At 41.4% G+C, this 19,504-nt stretch overlaps 1 protein-coding gene across 1 annotated transcript; it reads right to left on the minus strand.

Moving 5' to 3' along the window:
- Positions 1-4,852: 4,852 nt before the first annotated feature.
- On the minus strand, positions 4,853-15,050 carry LOC115080340 (vomeronasal type-2 receptor 26-like). The gene is made up of 3 exons (XM_029584489.1): positions 14,250-15,050; positions 6,970-7,093; positions 4,853-5,763 (listed from the first exon to the last, which is right to left on the minus strand). Exons 1-3 carry the CDS (start codon positions 15,048-15,050, stop codon positions 4,853-4,855), a joined length of 1,836 nt encoding a protein of 611 aa, XP_029440349.1.
- Positions 15,051-19,504: the final 4,454 nt, after the last annotated feature.

The raw sequence follows: 19,504 nt of genomic DNA on the forward strand, positions 1-19,504 counted from the left end.
TGCTCCAAAATTAAAAAGAGAGTGCACAAGGGAGTGAGAAGTACAAAAAAACTGGAAATAAAACTTCCTTAGAAAAGAAAGCTCCTTGCTGTACAGGGAGGGTTGCTGCAGCAGATGACTGATTAGAGCTCAGCCGGGCTTCAGAGCTTGTGACCCTGCTGAGCAGCTGAGGTATCCACCCCCCCCCCCCCCCCCCGAGCTCCAGGAGCCCAAATACTTAGATAAAGAAACTAAGAGGTAAGAGCTGCTGCTCTTTGAACTTATAAAACTAAAATAAAATCAGAAAAGGCAATTGTGGGGGAAGGGTTGAAATTAAATAACTAAATCAAACAAAACAACTGAAATAAAGCTCTCCCTTCTGCTCCAGTGGGAGGCTGAAGGAAAGAGCACAACAGAACTTAAAACTGTGAAGCCAATAAGAAAGGAAATGTGCCTTGAAACTCACCCTGCCTAAAACAAAACTTACCCTGCAACTAAAGCCCTGAAAAACTGTCCCTGCCCAACTAAAACTTCACCCTAAAACAAAGAAATGTGTGTGGTGAATGGGGGAAGGGGAGAGGAGCTGCCTGCCCCTCAAGCAAACATCAAATAAAAGGCTAAATAAATGAAATAAACTTTAAATAAAAGTGAGGGCTGATGCCTCTACACAAACTGAACTACAATATGTCAAAATTAGAAGGCTAAGTAAATGAAAATAAAGGTTTTAAATCTCTGCTGCAGGAGCACGATGTGCACACAGCCTCTCTCCAGGAGGGAAAGCCAGGCCTATTTTAGATTGGCTACGATCCAATGCACCTGGTAGTGGTGCCAGAGCAGTGCATGCAACCTTGGATCCCTTAAAGGAGAACCAAGAAAAAGGCCACTCTAAACTACAATTCAACATAAACCGGTTAATGTGCCTGTAACTCAAAAATGAAATACAGTGCACCGGGGTAAATCAAATGTTGAAGGGTAAAACATAATCCGGGGGGACAGGGCGTGAGCAGGGCACATTATTTAGTGCCCACTGGCTAGCGAAGGTGTCACCTGAGCCCGTAGTCACAGCGAAATAGTGCTCTGTTCAAAGGCAGATCGCAGGTTCACTTGTTCAGTTAAAGCTTCACGGTCATTTCACTTATTTTTACACATTTCATTTAAATAGAAAAAAGTCACCTTTAAGCGACCCTTCTCACCTCCTTTTTCATTTCAGTAGAGGCTGCTTCAATCCCAGTCCCCATTGCCTAAACCTCAATAAAACAAACAGCCTGGGCAATGGGGAAGCAGCAGCCTCAAGCAGGCCCCAAAAAAGCTGGGGGGAAAAAAGGTGCCAGCTGGAAGTCAATGCCAAACAAGAACATCCCTGACTTTCTGGCTGGCACCCCAAAAGCTGCAGCTGCAACCCCCAGCACCTCCTATCTCTGCACCCCCTCAAAATGCAGCATCTAACCCAGCAGCAGCTAATGATGACATCTCTGCTGCTGCTGCTGGGCTGAATACTCCAGGCCCAGCACTGCTATCTGCTGGGGCAGGGACCCTTTAGTGACTGTCACTACTATGCCAGCCACGGAAAAAAAAGCATTCCTGCCTCAGGAACTTCCACCACTGAGGTAGCCATTCTGACCGACACTACCCTACCTTCCACCTCAGAGGTGGCTGCGTCGCCAGCCAGAGAGACAAGTGGTGTCTCTGCTGCAGGAGCTTGATGTGCACACAACCTCTCTCTAGGAGGTAAAGCCAGGTCTGGATCAAGCTGGCCTGAAAATCTGGAGCCATTTGGCAACCCTACTCTTGCCATTCTCCCTCTGTAGCCCCAGCCTGGGAAACCAGTCCTTGATCCAGTTTATGTCTTCTTCCTCCTCTGATAGTTTGGGGCTCACACTGATATTTTTCCTTGGATCTTCATTGGCTCAACATGTCAGGCGACCTCCTCAGTCAATCCCAATGACAGCATGGCTCAGGATGGGCCTATTTTGAAGGTGGATGCATGGGAATAGGTGAAAAGGGTTCAGAGAAGGGCGACCAAAATGATAAAGGGGATGGAACAGCTTCCCTATGAGGAAAGGCTGACGAGGTTAGGGCTGTTCAGCTTGGAGAGGAGACGGCTGAGGGGGGATACGATAGAGATCTGTAAAATCATGAGAGGTCTAGAATGGGTAAATGTGACTCGGTTATTTACTCTTTCAGATAATATAAGGACTAGGGGGCACTCCATGAAGATACAGGTAGCATACTTAAAACAAATCAATGAAAATTGTTTTTCACTCAATGCACAATTAAGCTCTGGAATTCATTGCCAGTGGATGTGGTTAAGGCAGTTAGCATAGCGGGGTTAAAAAATGGTTTGGACAATTCCTGGAGGTGAAGTCCATAAACTGCTATTAATCAAATTGACTTAAAGGAATATCCACTGCTTTTTACTGGCATTAGTAGCATGGGATTTAGTTGCTGTTTAGGTATTTGCCAGGAATTTTTGTTCGTGGATTGGCCACTGTTGGAAAGAGGATGCTGGCCTTGATGGACCCTCCGTCTGACCCAGTATGGCAATTTCTTATGTTCTTAACTGTAAGGTTTAACAAGGTAGGGTGTAACTTATATTAGTTATTCCCAAGTCTACATCTTTCTCCCTGCCAATTGTGTTTGTCTGGTCCCACAAGCACAATCCTTATGTTCAGAACCATGTAACTGTGCCTACTAAAATGGTCTGTGGTCTTCATTCTAAAACATATAGGCATAGACATAAAGAACTAAACATGAATATCTAAAAGGAAAGGCGAGATAGAGGTGGTATGAAAGATATATTAAAATACTTCCATGGTATCAATGCACAGGAGGTGAGCCTCTTTCAAAGGAAAGTGGGTTCTAGAATGAGGGGGTCATGAGATGAGTTTGAAAGGGGGTAGACTCAGAAGTAATCTTAGGATGTGTGGAACAGCCTCCCAGTGGAAGTGGTGGAGACAAAAACAGAATCTGAATTCAAGAAAGCATGGGTTAAACTGCAAGGTATCTCTGCGGGAGTGATGGGCATTATAAAGCTGAATTAAGTGGGCAGATGGGCAGACTAGAAAGGCTATGCGTTTTTTTTCTGTCATCACATCTCTATTTCTATGTTTCTATCCTTTCATGCCGTCACAGAAGAGTGCTGAGTTATTTTATTTATTTATTTAAGGCTTTTCTATACCGGCATTCATGATACAATCATATCATGTCGGTTTACAGATAACAGGGGAGTGAAAACTTTGTTCATTTAACCAGTGCAGAAGGAGCAAAAAAGTTACAATATAACAAGGTCGTTGAAACTGGGGAATGAAGGAGATAAGAATAGATAGGAATAAATATAAACTTTACAGAGGTAGATTATTAGCATTGTGCAGTAATGTCTCTTTGTGGTTAATATTTACATTGTCCCGTTAGGTCTCAATGGGTGGTAGAATCTGTAGGGTTCGCGTGTCGTAGGATCTCTCCTTGGATATTAGACTCGGGAAAGGCTTGTTTAAATAGCCAAGTCTTAAGCCTTTTTCTGAATGTTAGCAGGCAAGGTTCAAGTCTGAGCTCAGGTGGTAAGAATTTCTACACCATAGTGTTTTCCCTGGAAGCCTGGGGGTGCCCCACTGAGCACTCCCTGTTCTGACCCTGAACAAGAAGCTTGGGCTAGATGGGCACCCAACAAAAACAACATAAATATTATCTGTTCTACCTCAAAATAAAACAGACCTTGGGACGATCAAACATCCTTTGTGGGCAAGTGCATTTTGTGGTACTGATGAAAAGGTTTCCATCAGAGAGCCTCAAAAATAATCTTATATTCTCCCCCCACCCCTGCCTCCCCCGTGGTAAATAAACCCAGAGCCTCTGCATGGACTGGAATAGTACGCAAAGGCTGCAGAGAAATGCATTTGTTAAAACTGATGTGCTTCTTCTTACTTTCTAATACCCCTTTGCTTCACACGAAGGCTTCTCATGAGGAAGGTTTCTCCAGATAAATGTCCAAGTGGCACATGAGCGTATGATATTGCTACATGCACAGCAGAATGTGATCCTGGGAGATGAGTATTCTGCACTAGGCAGGGTGCCACACTGAGAAATTTGCATCTTTATATAAGCATGCTCTTCTAGCTAGAGAGCTCAAAACATATTACAACGGGTCAATGCTTATATCCATAACATCACAAATAGATAAAATGAAAAGGCCCAGTGTTACAGCAGGTTAATGCTAACATCTCTATACTAACAACTTGAATAAATAGAAAAGCATGGAATACATCAAATTACATTAAAAAAATAAGGAAATAATCACAGTTTAGGAACAGGAATGTATGAAATGTATACAGAATATAAAAGGCACAATAGTGAACAAAGATATAGTTAATGACTGTGATGTATAGGGCACTGAATGGGTTGGGTGCCCGTTATTTGTAGGAGAGGATCAGGAGCTTATATACCTTAACCGAAATTTGTGTTCTTTAACAGTATTTACCGTACACTCCTATGCACATGGCAGTTTACAAAATATTATATACATAATCTAAAAACAATAGCAATTAACAGGGACATACAATTTTTACCCAATATTATATTCATGCAATGAACTGCCTCTGGTCATAAATTAGATATGGAACTTACATTCAACCTATGTGTAATTATGTTGCAAGGAATACATAACAGTGAGTGCATATCATGTTTAACTGACTGGAGGTACTCTCTGAGCAATATAAAAATGTCACTGTAGGAGCTTGTGTGTATGTGTTATAAAGTAACACATTGGCGAAACTCATTTTGTAGTGAATCTGTGTAGAACTGATCTAGAGGTGGAAGGCTTTGTCTCTCTTATCTCAATCTGATAAGCCATTTATTTTCTGGACATGTTACCTAGACTTTATTTCCGTGTTGTATGCTTTCCTACTAAGTGTTCCTTGGTGTTCAAATCTGGTCGTATGAGAATAACATAACATTTGGGGAGAAAGATTAGGAAAAGTAATCCTGTGCCAGAAGACAGGATGGCAAAGATCTCCACTGCAACCATGTACTTTCCTTGTGTGCTGAGGTAAGCGGGAATAAAAGACAGCCAGACACTCACAAATACCAACATGCTGAAGGTGATAAACTTGGCCTCATTGAAGCTGTCAGGTAATGTCCTAGCCAGGAAAGCCACCGTGAAGCTAATAATGGCCAGGAAGCCCATATATCCCAACATACAATAGAAGAGTATGGTCAACCCATCATTACACTCAATGATTATCTTCCCACTTTCAGATCTTGTATTGTTCTCTGGAAAGGAAGGATGACTTGAAATCCAATAAGTGCAGATAACCAACTGGATGAGGGAGCAGAAAACAACAACAAGGTTAGGTATCTTTGACCCAACCCATTGTTTGAGGTGTTTGTTGGGGCTGATGGCCTTGAAGGCAATGACCACTGTGATTGTTTTTGCCAATATGCAAGAAACACTGATGGTAAAGATGAGGCCAAAAGCTGGCTGGCGAATCATGCAGGTGAACTTTACAGGAAGGCCAAGAAATGTGAAGGAGCAGAGGAAGCAGAGTGTGAGGGTGCAGAGGAGGAGGTAGCTGAGACCTCGGTTGTTGGCTTTCACAATGGGTGTTTCCTGGAACCAACAGAAGATGGAGAATATGAGGATGGTGGCCAAAGACAGGATGACAGCAATAGCAGCCAAGGCTGCTCCTAGGGGTTCCTGGTAGGACAGAAACTCAATGGCTTTTGGAAGACACTTGTCTCGTCTCTCATTGGGCCACTGGTCTTCTGGGCACTTCCAACACTCAGTTGTATCTGAAATGAAGGTGAAACTCCAATCATAAGCTTAAATTAAGGACACAATCTGTTCCTATGCGCTATGCATAATAAATAATTGACATTAAGAGGGACTGTGATTGAGCCCTTTTACCAGACTTGGCTTTGTACTGTAAGGCATTCGTTGACATATAATGTTTATTAGTGAATAGCAATACAATACTACAACAACTTGCAAAAAATGCAATGAACATTTACAACCTCTACGAACATATCTAGTTTTTATACATTTGTCAAGACTAACTCAGAGTTAAGCAGTTTTGGCACCAAAAGAATGTGAGAAAAGGATTTTGGTCCGTATGGTGGGATAAATCCCTATGTGTATCTTTTTGTAGCTCACAGGGCCATATGGACCCCTGTTAAGGTTGCTAAAGTTACAAAGTCTCAGGATAACAGGTGTTGGTCTTGTACTAAAGAAGTGGGTACTTTTCTCACATCTGCTTTTGTGTGTGTGGGGGGGGGGGGGGGTTCAAGCTTTCAGAGATTTTGGAATAAAGTTTTGGAGCCTATCCGTGCTGTTCTGCATCTTCAAGAAGTGCTGTCTTAGGATGGTTTAGCTCTAAAGTCCAGTGGGAGGAAATTTCTGGACGTCATGCTTTCAGTCGCAATAACGCTAGTATGGAATTGCTGGAAAGATAAGATCACAGTGATGATGAATGTGTGGAGGAATGTATTGTATTATTGTATTTTATTTTTTATTTTTTGTATTTTGCTGTTATGCTTTGTTGAAAAATAAAAAGATTTAATTTAAAAAAAAACCCAAAAAACCTGCCTTCTGATGAAACACTGACCACCTTTTTAGTTTCTTTTCTGGATTGTTTTTGATTAATGCTGATCAGAATCCATATTTTTTTATGTATTTATTTATGTTTTACTGCTGCAGAATTCTGTACGGTTATGTTGAAAGACAATCTGCTAGCCGGACTGTGAATATGGACCTCTACATTTTTTAAACCTTTCTTGCTGTTATTCAGATCACAAGTTCCAGTATGCAACGGGGTAAAACCAGGAATGGTTCACTGTCATCCTCGGTAATTAAAAAACAAACAAACAAAACAAAACAACTAATTTGGCCAAACTAATTCCTGACAGGCTTGGGATATGCTCCAACATGGCCTTGGAAAGTCAAAGTTGTGGCAAGCTAGAATCCTCTGTTAACTCACAGCTGGCCCGGAGTCGACTCACCCGTTTCATTGGCTATTTCTCCAGAAGAGCAGGGGATGCAGTCAAAGCAGCAGCTGGGCTGACCAAGTCTGGCAGATTTCCTGTATCCAACAGGGCAGCTCTCACTGCAGACGGAGCGAGGGGGCTGTGGAGTATAAGAGAATTGGGCACACAAGATAGCACGCAACAGCTGCTTCCAGATAATGGTCTATTTTACCTTTACAATGGGTACTTCAGACCTTTCCTGATTTATGATTTTTCCCACCTCTAAGGTTCGCCTATTATTTCCACAAGCACAATTGAATTCCGTTAATCTTCCACCACTAGGGATTTTCATTCACTTGAAACGAATGGGTAATGTGAAAAGAAAACAGGGCATTTTTGTTTCGTTTTGAAACGAATGAACATTGCCCCTGAAAACAAGGAACTTGTTGGCTTGCCTTTTTTTTGGATTCCATTAAAGTTGACAGAGCAAGCAAAACGGCAGGGATTTTTTTTTTTCCTATTCACGTGAAGCCCCTGAAGGCAGACAGAACAGAGCAGGAGTGGGAAGGGACAAGGAAAGAGCATAATAAATCAAGATCAAGCATTTTTTTCAACCAGTTTATCCAAGCTGGCACCTGCACGGATTGACAAGTAGTTCTTTCTTTTATTTTAATCTGACACTGAAAGCAAGATGAAACTGAGCAGTCACCATTTTACTCCTTCAACTCTCTGCTGGATTTTGGACAGAGATGTTGTGCTTCTGAAGTTATCTCAGAGTCAAAGAAAAAAGTTTGGTTTTTTTTCAATTTAGAAAGGAAAGGAGGGAGAACCCTAAATCAAGATGGGTTGTGTCACTGAGTAAGGGGAGACGCTGCTGTTTTCTGTTTATTCACTGATACAAAATTACTTTAGCATTAAGCAGGCTGGAGTAAGAATATATCTTTTGCAGCACAGTTTTTATTTAACAAATGCAACATCTCTGACCAGTGATCACTGCACTGCCCATGTAGAATCCCAGCCTTTCTTTTCTTTACTCTCCATGACTTTTTGTTTGAGGAAAAAGGCGTCAGTATACACTAATTACAGTGCATGTGTGTGTGTGACTCTTTTCCCACATCCTGTGTCATTTCCTACTGGAAGCGTAGATAGTCGCAGTCAACAGGAGGATGGTGTATGGCATGCTTTGTTAACAAAAGTGACTGAGTACGGTATCTGTTCTGTCTACACATCACACTAGTATTGTTGTACAATACTACAGTGCCATACATTTATTGCAACAATTAAAACTCTTAGCCACTAATAGTGACTGAGTGGATCCAATGCATTCATGCCATGGGGAGCAAAAGGTAAGGTAGACACGACAGTGACATTAATAGCAAGATCAATGGCAGAGGAAGGGACCTATGGCTAGCACAAGTATCACCTACCAATGATAGCAGGGAGACAAGCAGTGACTCCCCTGTCTGAGTCAGGGCTAAGGAAGAAGTATCTAGCTGGAAGATCACATGCTGCCTGATCTTACTTCCAATATTGCAGGGGCAGGAGAAGGCAGAGTCAGTGGAGGGTGGTACCAGCAGTGGAGAGGCAGGACCACTAGGAGTCGAACACTTCAAATCAGCCCAGCACTCCTTCCTGACCTGTCCTGTCCTGGTTAGTGTCTGCAGCAGATACTGGAGAAAACACTGACTCCGATGAATCATGGGAAAGATTCTCAGATTCAGGGGACATTGAACTTTGAGTAGATCAGGAGAGTTTTTTGATGTCTGGTTAATCATACGCTGTCCTCTGGTGAGCAGCCATAGTGTATAGAAAGTAATACTGCTTGAGCAAAGAACACACTTCAGGAAAGCAGTCAATGGAGATCATGAGCGATGCCTCTGGCCTTTTCCCTCCCACTCTACCCGCAACTCTAGCCACAGCAATAGCACCCAAATATCCAGAGAAGAGGAAGGGATCCTGCGAGATATCAGAGCTATAGAGGCATTTCAGAGTAGAGAGGACCAGTGTTTTACAAAATGCTTTACTATTGGAAAGCCATCAGTAGAAGAAAGAAACTGGGCCACCTTAAAAACAGTTGCTTTATCAACATGTAAAAAACATTAAAAAAACACCCATTGGTATTCACTGCTGCCAGTCTGGGGATCCTATCTACTACTCAAAGCAACAGCAAAAGCTGGAAAGCAAAAGAAAAGTTCAGTCTGTCTTCCAAGCCAACTCCACAGCCCCTTTCTTCAGTGGGGGTAAAAGGCAACCAGCCCCCGACCCCCATTTCATCCACAAGCCATCCTGGAGCAAGTGGGGTGTTTTAGCACATCACTGTCATTAGAAAGAAGCAGGCAGCATCAACGTTGGTGACCTGGTGCACTGGAGAAATGACAACCATGTTAGACTAGCGCCTGCAGATCCTGGAAAATGGGGGATTTAAGCAGCTGCTGCACTTCATAGCCTCGAAAAAGAAAGGTCCACCTGGACAGCCTTCGGTAGACAGGCCACCCTGCCATGTACACTCAGTGCTGGGCTCGCATGGCTGCACAGAGAGAGGAAGCATCCATTTCACCATTCTTGGGCACAATAAAGAAGATGATAGACAGCTTGCAGGTGTGCAGTGAGAAAGGACCGTTGTTCCTATATATTTTTTTTTATACAACAGTGGTGCTAACCAGATAAAGGAAGCAGAGGCTCTGAGGGGGCCCAACATAGCCACACATAGTAGATGACGCCATAAAAACCCCTCAATTGGCCCATCTAGTCTGCCAAGCAAGTGTATTTTATTTTATCTTTAATTTTATTTCTTGATTAGACCCCTGCTGCCCCTGGCAATAAAGGATGCCCTGGGGACCCTGGAACAATACGACAGCCTAAGTCCACAAGGAATTAATAGAGAAGTTCAGAAGGTCATTTTCACTAGAGCATGAAGGTTGGGCAACTGCTCTATGAGAAGCTGGAAGCAGCGTGCGTACGTGGGTGTAGGGGTGGCACATCCTTACCTCATCTTCATTTATGATGTAGGCAACAAATCCCACCCCCATGGCCCCCCTAGAATGGGCTCTCATAGCAGACAAGATTATCCTCCCCCAGCAAAGAAGACCCCAGCAGAAATAGCAGCCACAAGCTCTTGTGCAGAGCCTGTCAAAGACCTGGCCACAGATCTGTTGGCGTATTGGGCACACAAGGCTGTAGTCTGTTCAGACCTTGCTCACCAATCAGTATGCCTAGTGGTTGGGTATTCTCAGTGGCAGCGGACATCACGACTCCACATCATACATGACTGGCACCAGAGTTGATGCAAAATTGTTCATCATTAAAATAAAACTCTGTTAGGTTTCCCTGTATTTCCATGTGAGTGAGAGTAGGACTGAGTGCACAGGTGCAGTGAACCAGTGCCCACAGTGTTACAGTTCCTTGCTGTGTTGTTCTGCTACCCTTACTCTCAGCCCCCTCTTTCCCTCTCATGGTGCCTTTCAGAACCCCTCCTATTGCTGTGATATTTTGCCCCGCTCATGGTCCCTTGGGGTGATCGATGCACTGTACTCTCTGTCCTATATCTCACTCCCATGTCTTGGGGTTCTGATAACACTGTGCTTGCAGTCTTACCCCTCAATCTATGGTTTGGGTGTTCATTCCATTGTTGGTGCTGCTTTCTCCACTCATTGGGCAATGGGGTCTTCCCTCTCCTCCATATTGTTTAATATCTATCTAGCCCTGATCTGCAGAATATTTGCAAGTTTCAGTGTAAATTGCTATATTTATGCCAATGACATACATTTTTTAGTTAAAAAATTCACCATCTGGTCTGAAACATTAAAGTTAGTCTCACTATGCTTGCGATCAGTTAACTGTTGTTCCAAAATAAATTGCAATTGAATATGGATAAAACTGAAATGATCATTCTTAGTAAATTTCCATTGACTAATAATCTCTCCATCCCAATAGAACAAAAAGTGCATAATGTAGGTGCAACTTTTGACACAAAGCTATCCTTTTCTTCTCACATTAAAACTGTAGTCTGCTCTTTATTTTTTAAATTGTATTTGTTAAAAAAAATTTGTGTCCATTCCTTGAGCTAGATCATTTTCGGATGGTTCTTCAGTTTTTAATACTGTCAAGACTGGATTATTGCAATGCCTTGTATGCGGGTTTGCATCCCCTCTAACTCGTCCAAAACACGAACACTCATGTTCCTTCTGGCTCCTCTCTCCGCAAATACATTTCTCCCGTGTTCTCATTCCCTCCGTTGGCTACCTATTAACTACAGAAGCCAATTCAAATCGGCTTCCTTAATCTACCATTTGCTTCCCAGTAATCCGAAGTCTGCGCCAGCATGATTTTGCGAATCTATAAGCATGCGCGCTCGATGAGGTCTGAAACTGAAGCGGTGCTAGAAATTCCATCTGTAAAGCTGGCATGTCCTGAGTGAGTCCGAGAATGAGCATTTTCTGTTGTAGGCCCTGCTTTATGGACCTCAAATCAGGTTGGCGGACTCTCACGCTTCTTTTAAAAAGGCACTGAAAATGGTTTCATTTGGGCAGGCTTATGGTCTTAGGCGTTCCTGATAAGAATTTCAAGACTTTGTTTTCATTTGCTTAGTAGTATTTATTTCAAATTTTGTTTATTTTGATCACTATAGTTGTGTATGTAATTGATTTTTGTAATCCACCATGAACTATTATTTGTGATATGTGCGGACAATAAGTTTTTAGTACATACGAAATACTAAATACTGCTGCTTTATCGGTCTGCGTTGCCTTGTTATTGGTGACCTTTGCCCCTCTTTTGGTGTTTGGAGATCCTCACCCCATTGTTGGGGGTGCTTTGTACCGCCGATGGCGCCTTGGGGTGTTTATGCCACTGTTTGTCCTGCTTTGGTCTTCTCTCGGTGCCTTGGTTTGTTCCTGCCACCCTCAGTGCTGCTTTCCACCTTCTAATGGAGATTTGTGGTGTTCCTGCCGCTTGTTTGTGTCTTTTGCTGTTCATGCCACTGTTGCTGGTGCTCTTTGCCACTCCTTAGTAGCCTCAGGTTGTTCTTTCCATGCTCAGTGCTGGTTTGGCCCTCTTGCAATGTCTTTGGGTGTCGATGCCTCTGTGTGGGCTCCTTTAAGCTGCCATTGCGCCTTGGACTATTCAGACTATTCTTGGGGCCACTTTGCCCACGCTTGATGTCTTGGAGTTCTCTTCGCTCTGCTGCTGTTGCCTGCCTGCAGGTTTCACTAAACTTGAATTAATAACCTCCAACTTTTGAGCTCATATTATTGTGTAATGTGTATTGCTTCCCCCACTGACTTTAAAGAGAAATGAATGACCAGATATGACATACACACAAAAAAAGAATAAATATTTTTTACTCCGAAACCAAACAAAATGAATCGCTGAGCCAAATGAACTGAATGAACAAACCAAACCAAAAGCTTTTTCCACACACGACCCTTCCACCACCTCTGTCTAAGGGATGTTGCATGTACACATTGTCCTATCCATGAAGAAATATTTCCTAATGGTCCAAGTATTTGCTGCAACATCTTATTTGTTTTGCCCTTCACTACCATAATTGCAGAAAAGTAAATCCTTGGGCAAAAGAGACACCATCCCATATAAATCCAAGCAAGTTACTTGTCAGGGTTTGTTATCTTCCCATCTCCCCCCACATCTTATTTTATCCAATTCTTAAAAGCAACATGAAGCCTTCATGCCTCACCTGATTATACTTTTGGTTCCATAAGATGGCCGTGACGTTCAGAATTATTTCCTCCCCTGGGAATCCCCTAGAATCATATTTACCCACTTTTATCAGTTTGCTGGTGTCGTCTGGGGATATCTGTATATTTGTGATGTCAAAGATGGCTGGCACGTCTCCATGAGTATCAAAGTAGACCTCCTCTCCATACTCTGTCATGAAATGCACATGCCATAGATAATGGAGCACCTATTGAATTCCGTGAGGAAGGAAAGATGGCAAGCTGAATATATAGACAATCTCTCTAAGGAATGCTGAATCAACAAATTATCCTGCAAGTGCTCTCATCTGCTTCTAAACTCCATCTGCCCCAGCCTTCCATCTAGGGATGACACCTCAGCCAGGTCAACACAAACAAGCTGATGCAGTCCTGGTTTTCATCACACTGCATGCATGGGCTTGCAGTTCTGATGTCCCCAAGAAAAGTAGGGCTACATTTTCATGTATGCTATTGATCTAAACCAGGACTGATTCAACCTCTTTGCATTGACTTTGAAGAGGTAGCAACCATACCTTCATGTCTTCTTTCTATTCCAGAGCCACAGCAATCCAGAGAATGGGGATGATGAGAGATCACTGTACACTTTGTACCCATGTTTGTCCCCGATCCTTCCCCTCTACCACATGCACAGCATTTTCACTCCAAACGCAAAGAGTGGGTTTCAAGGAAGCTCAGGCCTACCTATCTGTCTCTGTAAAGGGAGGCGGTGGGAAACCAGATTGGAAAGGTTTCAATGGCACCAAATAGAGCTAATGATGATCTCCAAAAGGGTTTGGGGGCGGGGGGTGGACTTGCAGCTTAATTGGATCCAAGGTTGGGAGATGGCACCTGAGCCTTCATTCTAAAATACCTGGAGATTGAAATGTTAGTGTGCACTAACCCCGAAAAATGAAATTTCCTTCATTTTTCGGGGTGACTGAAACAGGACGAATTAGACAATTTTGTTGAAATTGTCTAATTCATCCTAGACGAATGCACATCCCTAGTATTTTCTGCTTTTCTGTTAAAGTTAGGGACTCCTCAAAAATTAACGCCTGCTCCGGAGCAGGCGTTAATTTTCAAGAATAAAAATGTGCGCATTGGGCGCACATTTCTTTTTGCATTGGGGTAATAGCTAATAGCCTCATCAACATGACTTTACATGTGATAATCACTATTAGGTATGCACTGGTTAGGACGCATGTTTTGGATGCATTAATCCCCTTATTGTTAAGCAGTGCGCTCGGCCGAGCACACTATATTGCATTGGCCTGACTATGTTTAAGTTCAGATTTTGGCTCAGCCATTTACTCCTTGGGTGACTTTGGCTGGGTCACTTAATTTCCCTATGCCTCAGTTTTAATCCTCATGTCTACCAATGACCTATTTGATCTTGATCAAGTATCTTTTGCTAGTTTCATAAAATTATAAATAGATGCTAGAACAGTAATGTCATATTTCTCTCCTGACCTTTGCACCTTACCTGCTGGTCAGAAACCAATAAAGTTCTGTTTGACCAACCATCCTAGATGAAGATGTACACATGTTTCAAAAGTCCTAAAATATATAGTACTATTGGGATTTTATTATTATTATTACCAGTACCTGCCATGGCTTGATATTCTGAATGTTAGTGTTCATATGAAAAATGTCTTCATTGTCTCGATCCAAAATCATGTTGTGTAGGGCATGAGCATAAGCATAGATAGCCAGGTAAGCATGATATGAAATGCTTAAATCATTCAACTGAAAGAGTGCTGGGTCCACTGTTTTGAGGTCCTCTTTTCCCGTGCATTGGATGTCATCTGCTTTGGTCAAAATGTGGGTCCTGTTCTGTCCCTCCCATTGGCACCCAAACACTTTTTCCCAGAAGAGCTTGGTGAAAGTGTCCCTTGAGTAACTAGAAGGCATCATATGATAGAGGAACTTGGTGAAGTGGGAAATGTTTCTGGTGGAGCCGGTGAATGACATACTGCCATTGAGCAGCATCCATGAGTCCTTGGTGAACAGATGTGGGTTGATAGTCATTGCTGATGAGAAGACCCACATCATAGTGGTAATGTTGTGGAAAGAAAGGAGTTCCAAGATAGGTTTAAGGTGCATTTCATAGCAGTTGCACACAATCACACTCACCGAGGACTGATGGATTACCTCTGCCACCCTTGCGAGCCTCTTACTGGGGTAGCGATCATCAATCTTCTCCAGGAAAGCCACACAGCCACCATTTTCTATCACCTCCTGTCGTATCTTCTGGCTGCTCAGGCTTCTGCTGTCTGAGTTGGAGGACAGGATTCCCACCCATGTCCAGTTGAAATGCAGGAGCAGCTGGCCGATGGCCCGGGGTTGCAGAGTGTCTGCAGGGTAGGTGCGTAGAAAAGATGGGAACTGGAGCTTATCACTCAGCATTGGGTGCTGTGCTGAGAAACTGATCTGAAAAGTGGAAAGTTTCCATTATCGCCACTGGACTATTTAAGGATGTTACACATGTCTCGGATTTGGGTGGGCCATAGTGATGAAATTAAAGGATGTGTTAAAATGACAGTGATAGAAGGTCTTGGACCATCTAGAACCCATCATATGCAGTTTTCAAAAAGAAAAAGCTATGGTCCATTGGGAGAGCATTAAACAATGAGTTGTGGGAATTTCTAAGACTCATTTCAAGTATTACTACACTAGACACTCCCTGCCATTTTGTCTTATTTTCTCTTTGGGTCTCGGTTCTCTTTTCTGCCATGAATGTCACCAAGCTTCTCTATGTCTCATTTCTTAAGCAGAGTCTACCATTGACTCTCTCTGTAAGATGTTGAGTAAGCCACTTTATCTACCTATGCCTCAATTCTAATTCCATCTGTGCCTCTGAATCTCTGTGTGAATTAACTGTGGCAACTTAATGAAAATCAGAATAGCATTTGTTCTATTTTAACTTTGGAAGCTTTCTTGCAATTCAAATATTATTAGTGAGGAAATGCCTTCTTTACTCTGCACACTGAATGGTGCCTTAAGGGTTTCCAATTCATTTGTAGAGTTTGAGTCCATTTTGGGTTTTGCTTCATTACATCTATTTAATTATTTTATTTATTTTTAATACTTATATCTAGAATGCTTGAAGTTCCAGTTTCCTTGGGAGAATAAAATGGAGAATGTTATAATGCCTCTGTATCGATCTACAATGTGATCATCCCTTGAGTGCTGTGCGTATTTCTGGTCTCTCTATTTCAAAAATCTATAGAGAAACTATTAAATCAGTAAGAATGGCAGCAGATATTATAAAGGGAGTGAAACAGGTTAGGGCTCTACAGCATGAAGAAGAGATGACTGAGAGGAGACATAACAGAGGTTTATAAAATCATGAGTTGGGTGAACAGGTAAATAGAGGATAGTTAATTACCCTTTCAAATAGCACTTGGACAAGGGCACTCTCCATGAAACTAACAAATAGCAGATTTAAAACAAATCAGAGAAAGTATTTTTTCACTCAACGCACAATCAAGCTTTGGAAGTTATAGCTGGAGGATGTGGTCAAGGCATGTAGCATAGCAGGGGTGAAACAGACTAGACAAGTTCCTCAAGGAAATTTTCATAACACATCAAACAGAAAACAAAGAGGTGAAAAGATGTAAACCACATGAGGTTATCATAAACCGCATTTCTCAAATAATGCAATGTTTTGTTTTACTAGTGGACTTAGCATCAGATATCGTGAGTAATCTATCAAATCCACTGCCTTTCGCCTCATGGGTCTTAAGCAGTATCATAAAAATGCACTTGATTCCACAACCTAAAATAAATTATTTCTGTGTTATTTGATGCTGGACTAACCATAAATTGAAAGCAACCAATAAACTGAAAAATATCCAAAAATTGTGGAAAATCTAAACACTTTATTTATTTATTTATTTATTTAAAGTTTCTTTTATACCGATGACCGTTTACACATCGCATCGGTTTACAGTTAAAAAGGAACAAATGGGCAGAACCCTTACATATAACATTGAAAGTTATTTAGAAATACTTATTTCAACGATCACTGTCTAAACTGTTCAAGCTGAACAATCTACATTTATAAATGCCAATCCATATTATGAGAGGTGATTGCCTGATAAATGTTCCAGATTTTTCTGTAGGAAATTTTCATAAACCATTTGTAGCCAGGCAGGCTTGGGGAAACACACTATGTATCCCTGGGAATGATCAACAAGGAAGGCCTGTATTTTGTTTATTTAGTCATAATCCACTTTGAACTTTTCTATGAATTTTGGGACAAGACGCTCAATAAATCAAATCAAATCTATTCTTTGGGACCTGGATTGGCCACTGTCAGAGACAGGAGGCTGGGCTCGATAGTGTGACAACATGGCATATGCTATATTGTTATGCTCTTAAGAAGGAAGTGTAAATCTATGAAGGAAAAAATAGGCCTATACAGATGAAATGGAGTCAGGTGGTACTGGCAAACACTTGGGTCACTTATAGAAACATCAAGAGAAGAATCTCATACCTGTGGGATCCTGTAAAACCCTAGTATCCTGGCCATGACCTCAGTCACTGAAGAGTGGATCTCCCCAAGGATTCCTGCCAAAGCCAGACGAGATTTCCACTTATAATTTGGGAGTGTTGGTGTCCCCCCAGACAGCAGCTGCAGAGTGCCCTGGAGTGCGACCACCTCTGAAAGACAAGAATCCAGGATCTGGAAACCAGTGTGTGGTTTGGTAGCAGATACTGGTTCTGGTTAATTTCTTCTATGGTAAACAAGATGGCCACTATGTCTCGATAATATCGCACCTGAAAACTGTTAAGGAGAAACCAGATGTTCATCAACATGTTTAACCATTTGGAAGATACTGTGTCAGTAGAATCTTCCTTTCCTTTAAATAGACATAAATGCTTTCTAAAGTCATCAACATGGACCAATTCTTTTTTGCCCTCATAGTTGTGTATTCTTGTTATAGAGAATTTATATTTTAGTTGGTATATGCATCACATTTATATTTGTGACTAGGAAATACTGTTATTGATGGTTAGTTGCTTGACAGTGAATTTGCAGTGATGAAAGATATTTATTGCTCATTTAATTTTGAATAAAATGTCAATAAGCATGTATTTATTTTTAAGTGATTATCATCCATTGGTGATTGGTGGATTAATATTTATTAACTGCATTCTTGTTGGATTAAAGATTAAATAGCTATTTTTTCTTGAGTAGTTTATATTGGAGTAGCCTGCTGGTTAGATCAGTGGGCTGAGACCCAGAAAAGCTACTGTTCAAATCCCGCTGCAACCTTGTATAAGTTATTTCACTCGCCATTGCTTCAAGTACAAAGTTAGATTACAAGCCCTTTGGGGACAGGGAAATAAATACCTAGTGTGCTTGATTTTAACTTGCCTTGAGCTATCAATGAAAAAGCATGATATAAATAAATATTGGTTTTTTCTTATTATACTAATGTGTTTCTAATTAAAATCAAAACTGTTTACAATCAGATTAAAACAAATGTACTATATATAAAATAAATGCAATTAAAATAATCTAAATGTAAAATAATTTTATCAATTCATTGATTAAGGATTGAACATTCATTGACAAAGGTTTGATTAGCCATTGATTCAATTGTAATGGGTTGAGTAACTATTGATTGCTCAAAGTTTCTTAGTGATAGGTTTATTGATTAATGATTGACTTTTCATTAAAAAAAAGTCCTTATTCACTTTATTAGTAATCCATGTACATTAAAAACTAATTGCCAAATAGAACTCAATTTTCTAGAAGAGCCATCAGGAATCTCTGCATGCGTAGAGAAACTCCATGATAGGCTCAGCAAGACGTCTCAAGGTAAATGAAGCCCTTGGGCGTCTCAGATTTTCTCTCTCCCATCATGAATGGCAATAAGCAGGGATGGAACAGGTCCCAGTTTGGGCTGTGGAAACCCAAGAGTCATTAGATCCTGGATAATCGCCTTTCTTTCAAAACTCCTGAAAATTCTCAAGAAAGTCACACAACTCATTTTTTGATTCTCAAAAGTCATCAAATGTCTGTCCTGTCAGTGTAGTGAGTACAAGCAGCCATTTTCCCAAGGCGCTCAGACCATGTAGGCTCTCTCCTTCAGAGGTCAGTTAGGGACTTCCTTTTTATTCAGCAGACTCAGCTGCCAAACATATCTGGCAAATTATGGTATCTACCAATGAGATCTGAATAAGGACCTCTGAGGTCTTGAAAGCTCAGGTAAAACAACGTAAAAATATACAAATTTGATGGCAGAAAGGAACGCTAAGAAACGTAGAAAGAGTGTACCATTAAGACACATATAGTCTGCCCTGTTTTCTTGCTATCCACACTTCATCTTTGGCTTTCCTTTCAGTTGTTCTGAACTAAGGATTTATCTCTGCTAATCTCATGCTTTCTTAAAGTTTGATATTGTTTTTTGCTCTTGTCATCCCTACTGAGAGGCTGTGACATGGAGCTGCTTTCCCCCAAATTCATATTACTCCCGAGTCTGCCTTCTTCAAGCCTCATATGAGACGTTTCTACCCTCAAACTTCCTTTCCACTGAAAAACTCTTCTTGTGCATTATTTATATCTTTCAGCTATTTGAAGGTTGGCATCACAACACTCTCCTCTTTTTCATCTTTTTTCTAGGCAATACTTATTTGGATTTGATAGCATTAAATAACTCTTATGTGGCCCAATGAAAGTATTTATTAACCGTCTACAGTTGCATTATTGGAGTTTCTGGAGTGGGTAAGGATGATTATGCACATTGTCTGAGTGCCTCGTTATCGACTTTTGGTCTTTCTTGATCCCTGTGTCATTTTTTACAGTTGACAGCTAAGAACCTAGCTCAGCAATCTGCGGCTTTCTCTGG

The sequence above is a fragment of the Rhinatrema bivittatum genome, chromosome 19, assembly GCF_901001135.1.
Source record: "Rhinatrema bivittatum chromosome 19, aRhiBiv1.1, whole genome shotgun sequence".
NCBI lineage: Eukaryota > Metazoa > Chordata > Amphibia > Gymnophiona > Rhinatrematidae > Rhinatrema > Rhinatrema bivittatum.

Excerpts from the sequence above, each read along its gene's own strand:
- LOC115080340 (XM_029584489.1), bottom strand. The coding sequence starts at position 15,050 with ATGCTGAGTGATAAGCTCCAGTTCCCATCTTTTCTACGCACCTACCCT. Across the intron at positions 7,094-14,249 it reads AGAATATCAAGCCATGGCAG|CCCCCTCGCTCCGTCTGCAG; the intron begins GTACTGGTAATA and ends TATACTCCACAG. Across the intron at positions 5,764-6,969 it reads AGAAATAGCCAATGAAACGG|ATACAACTGAGTGTTGGAAG; the intron begins GTGAGTCGACTC and ends CCTTCATTTCAG.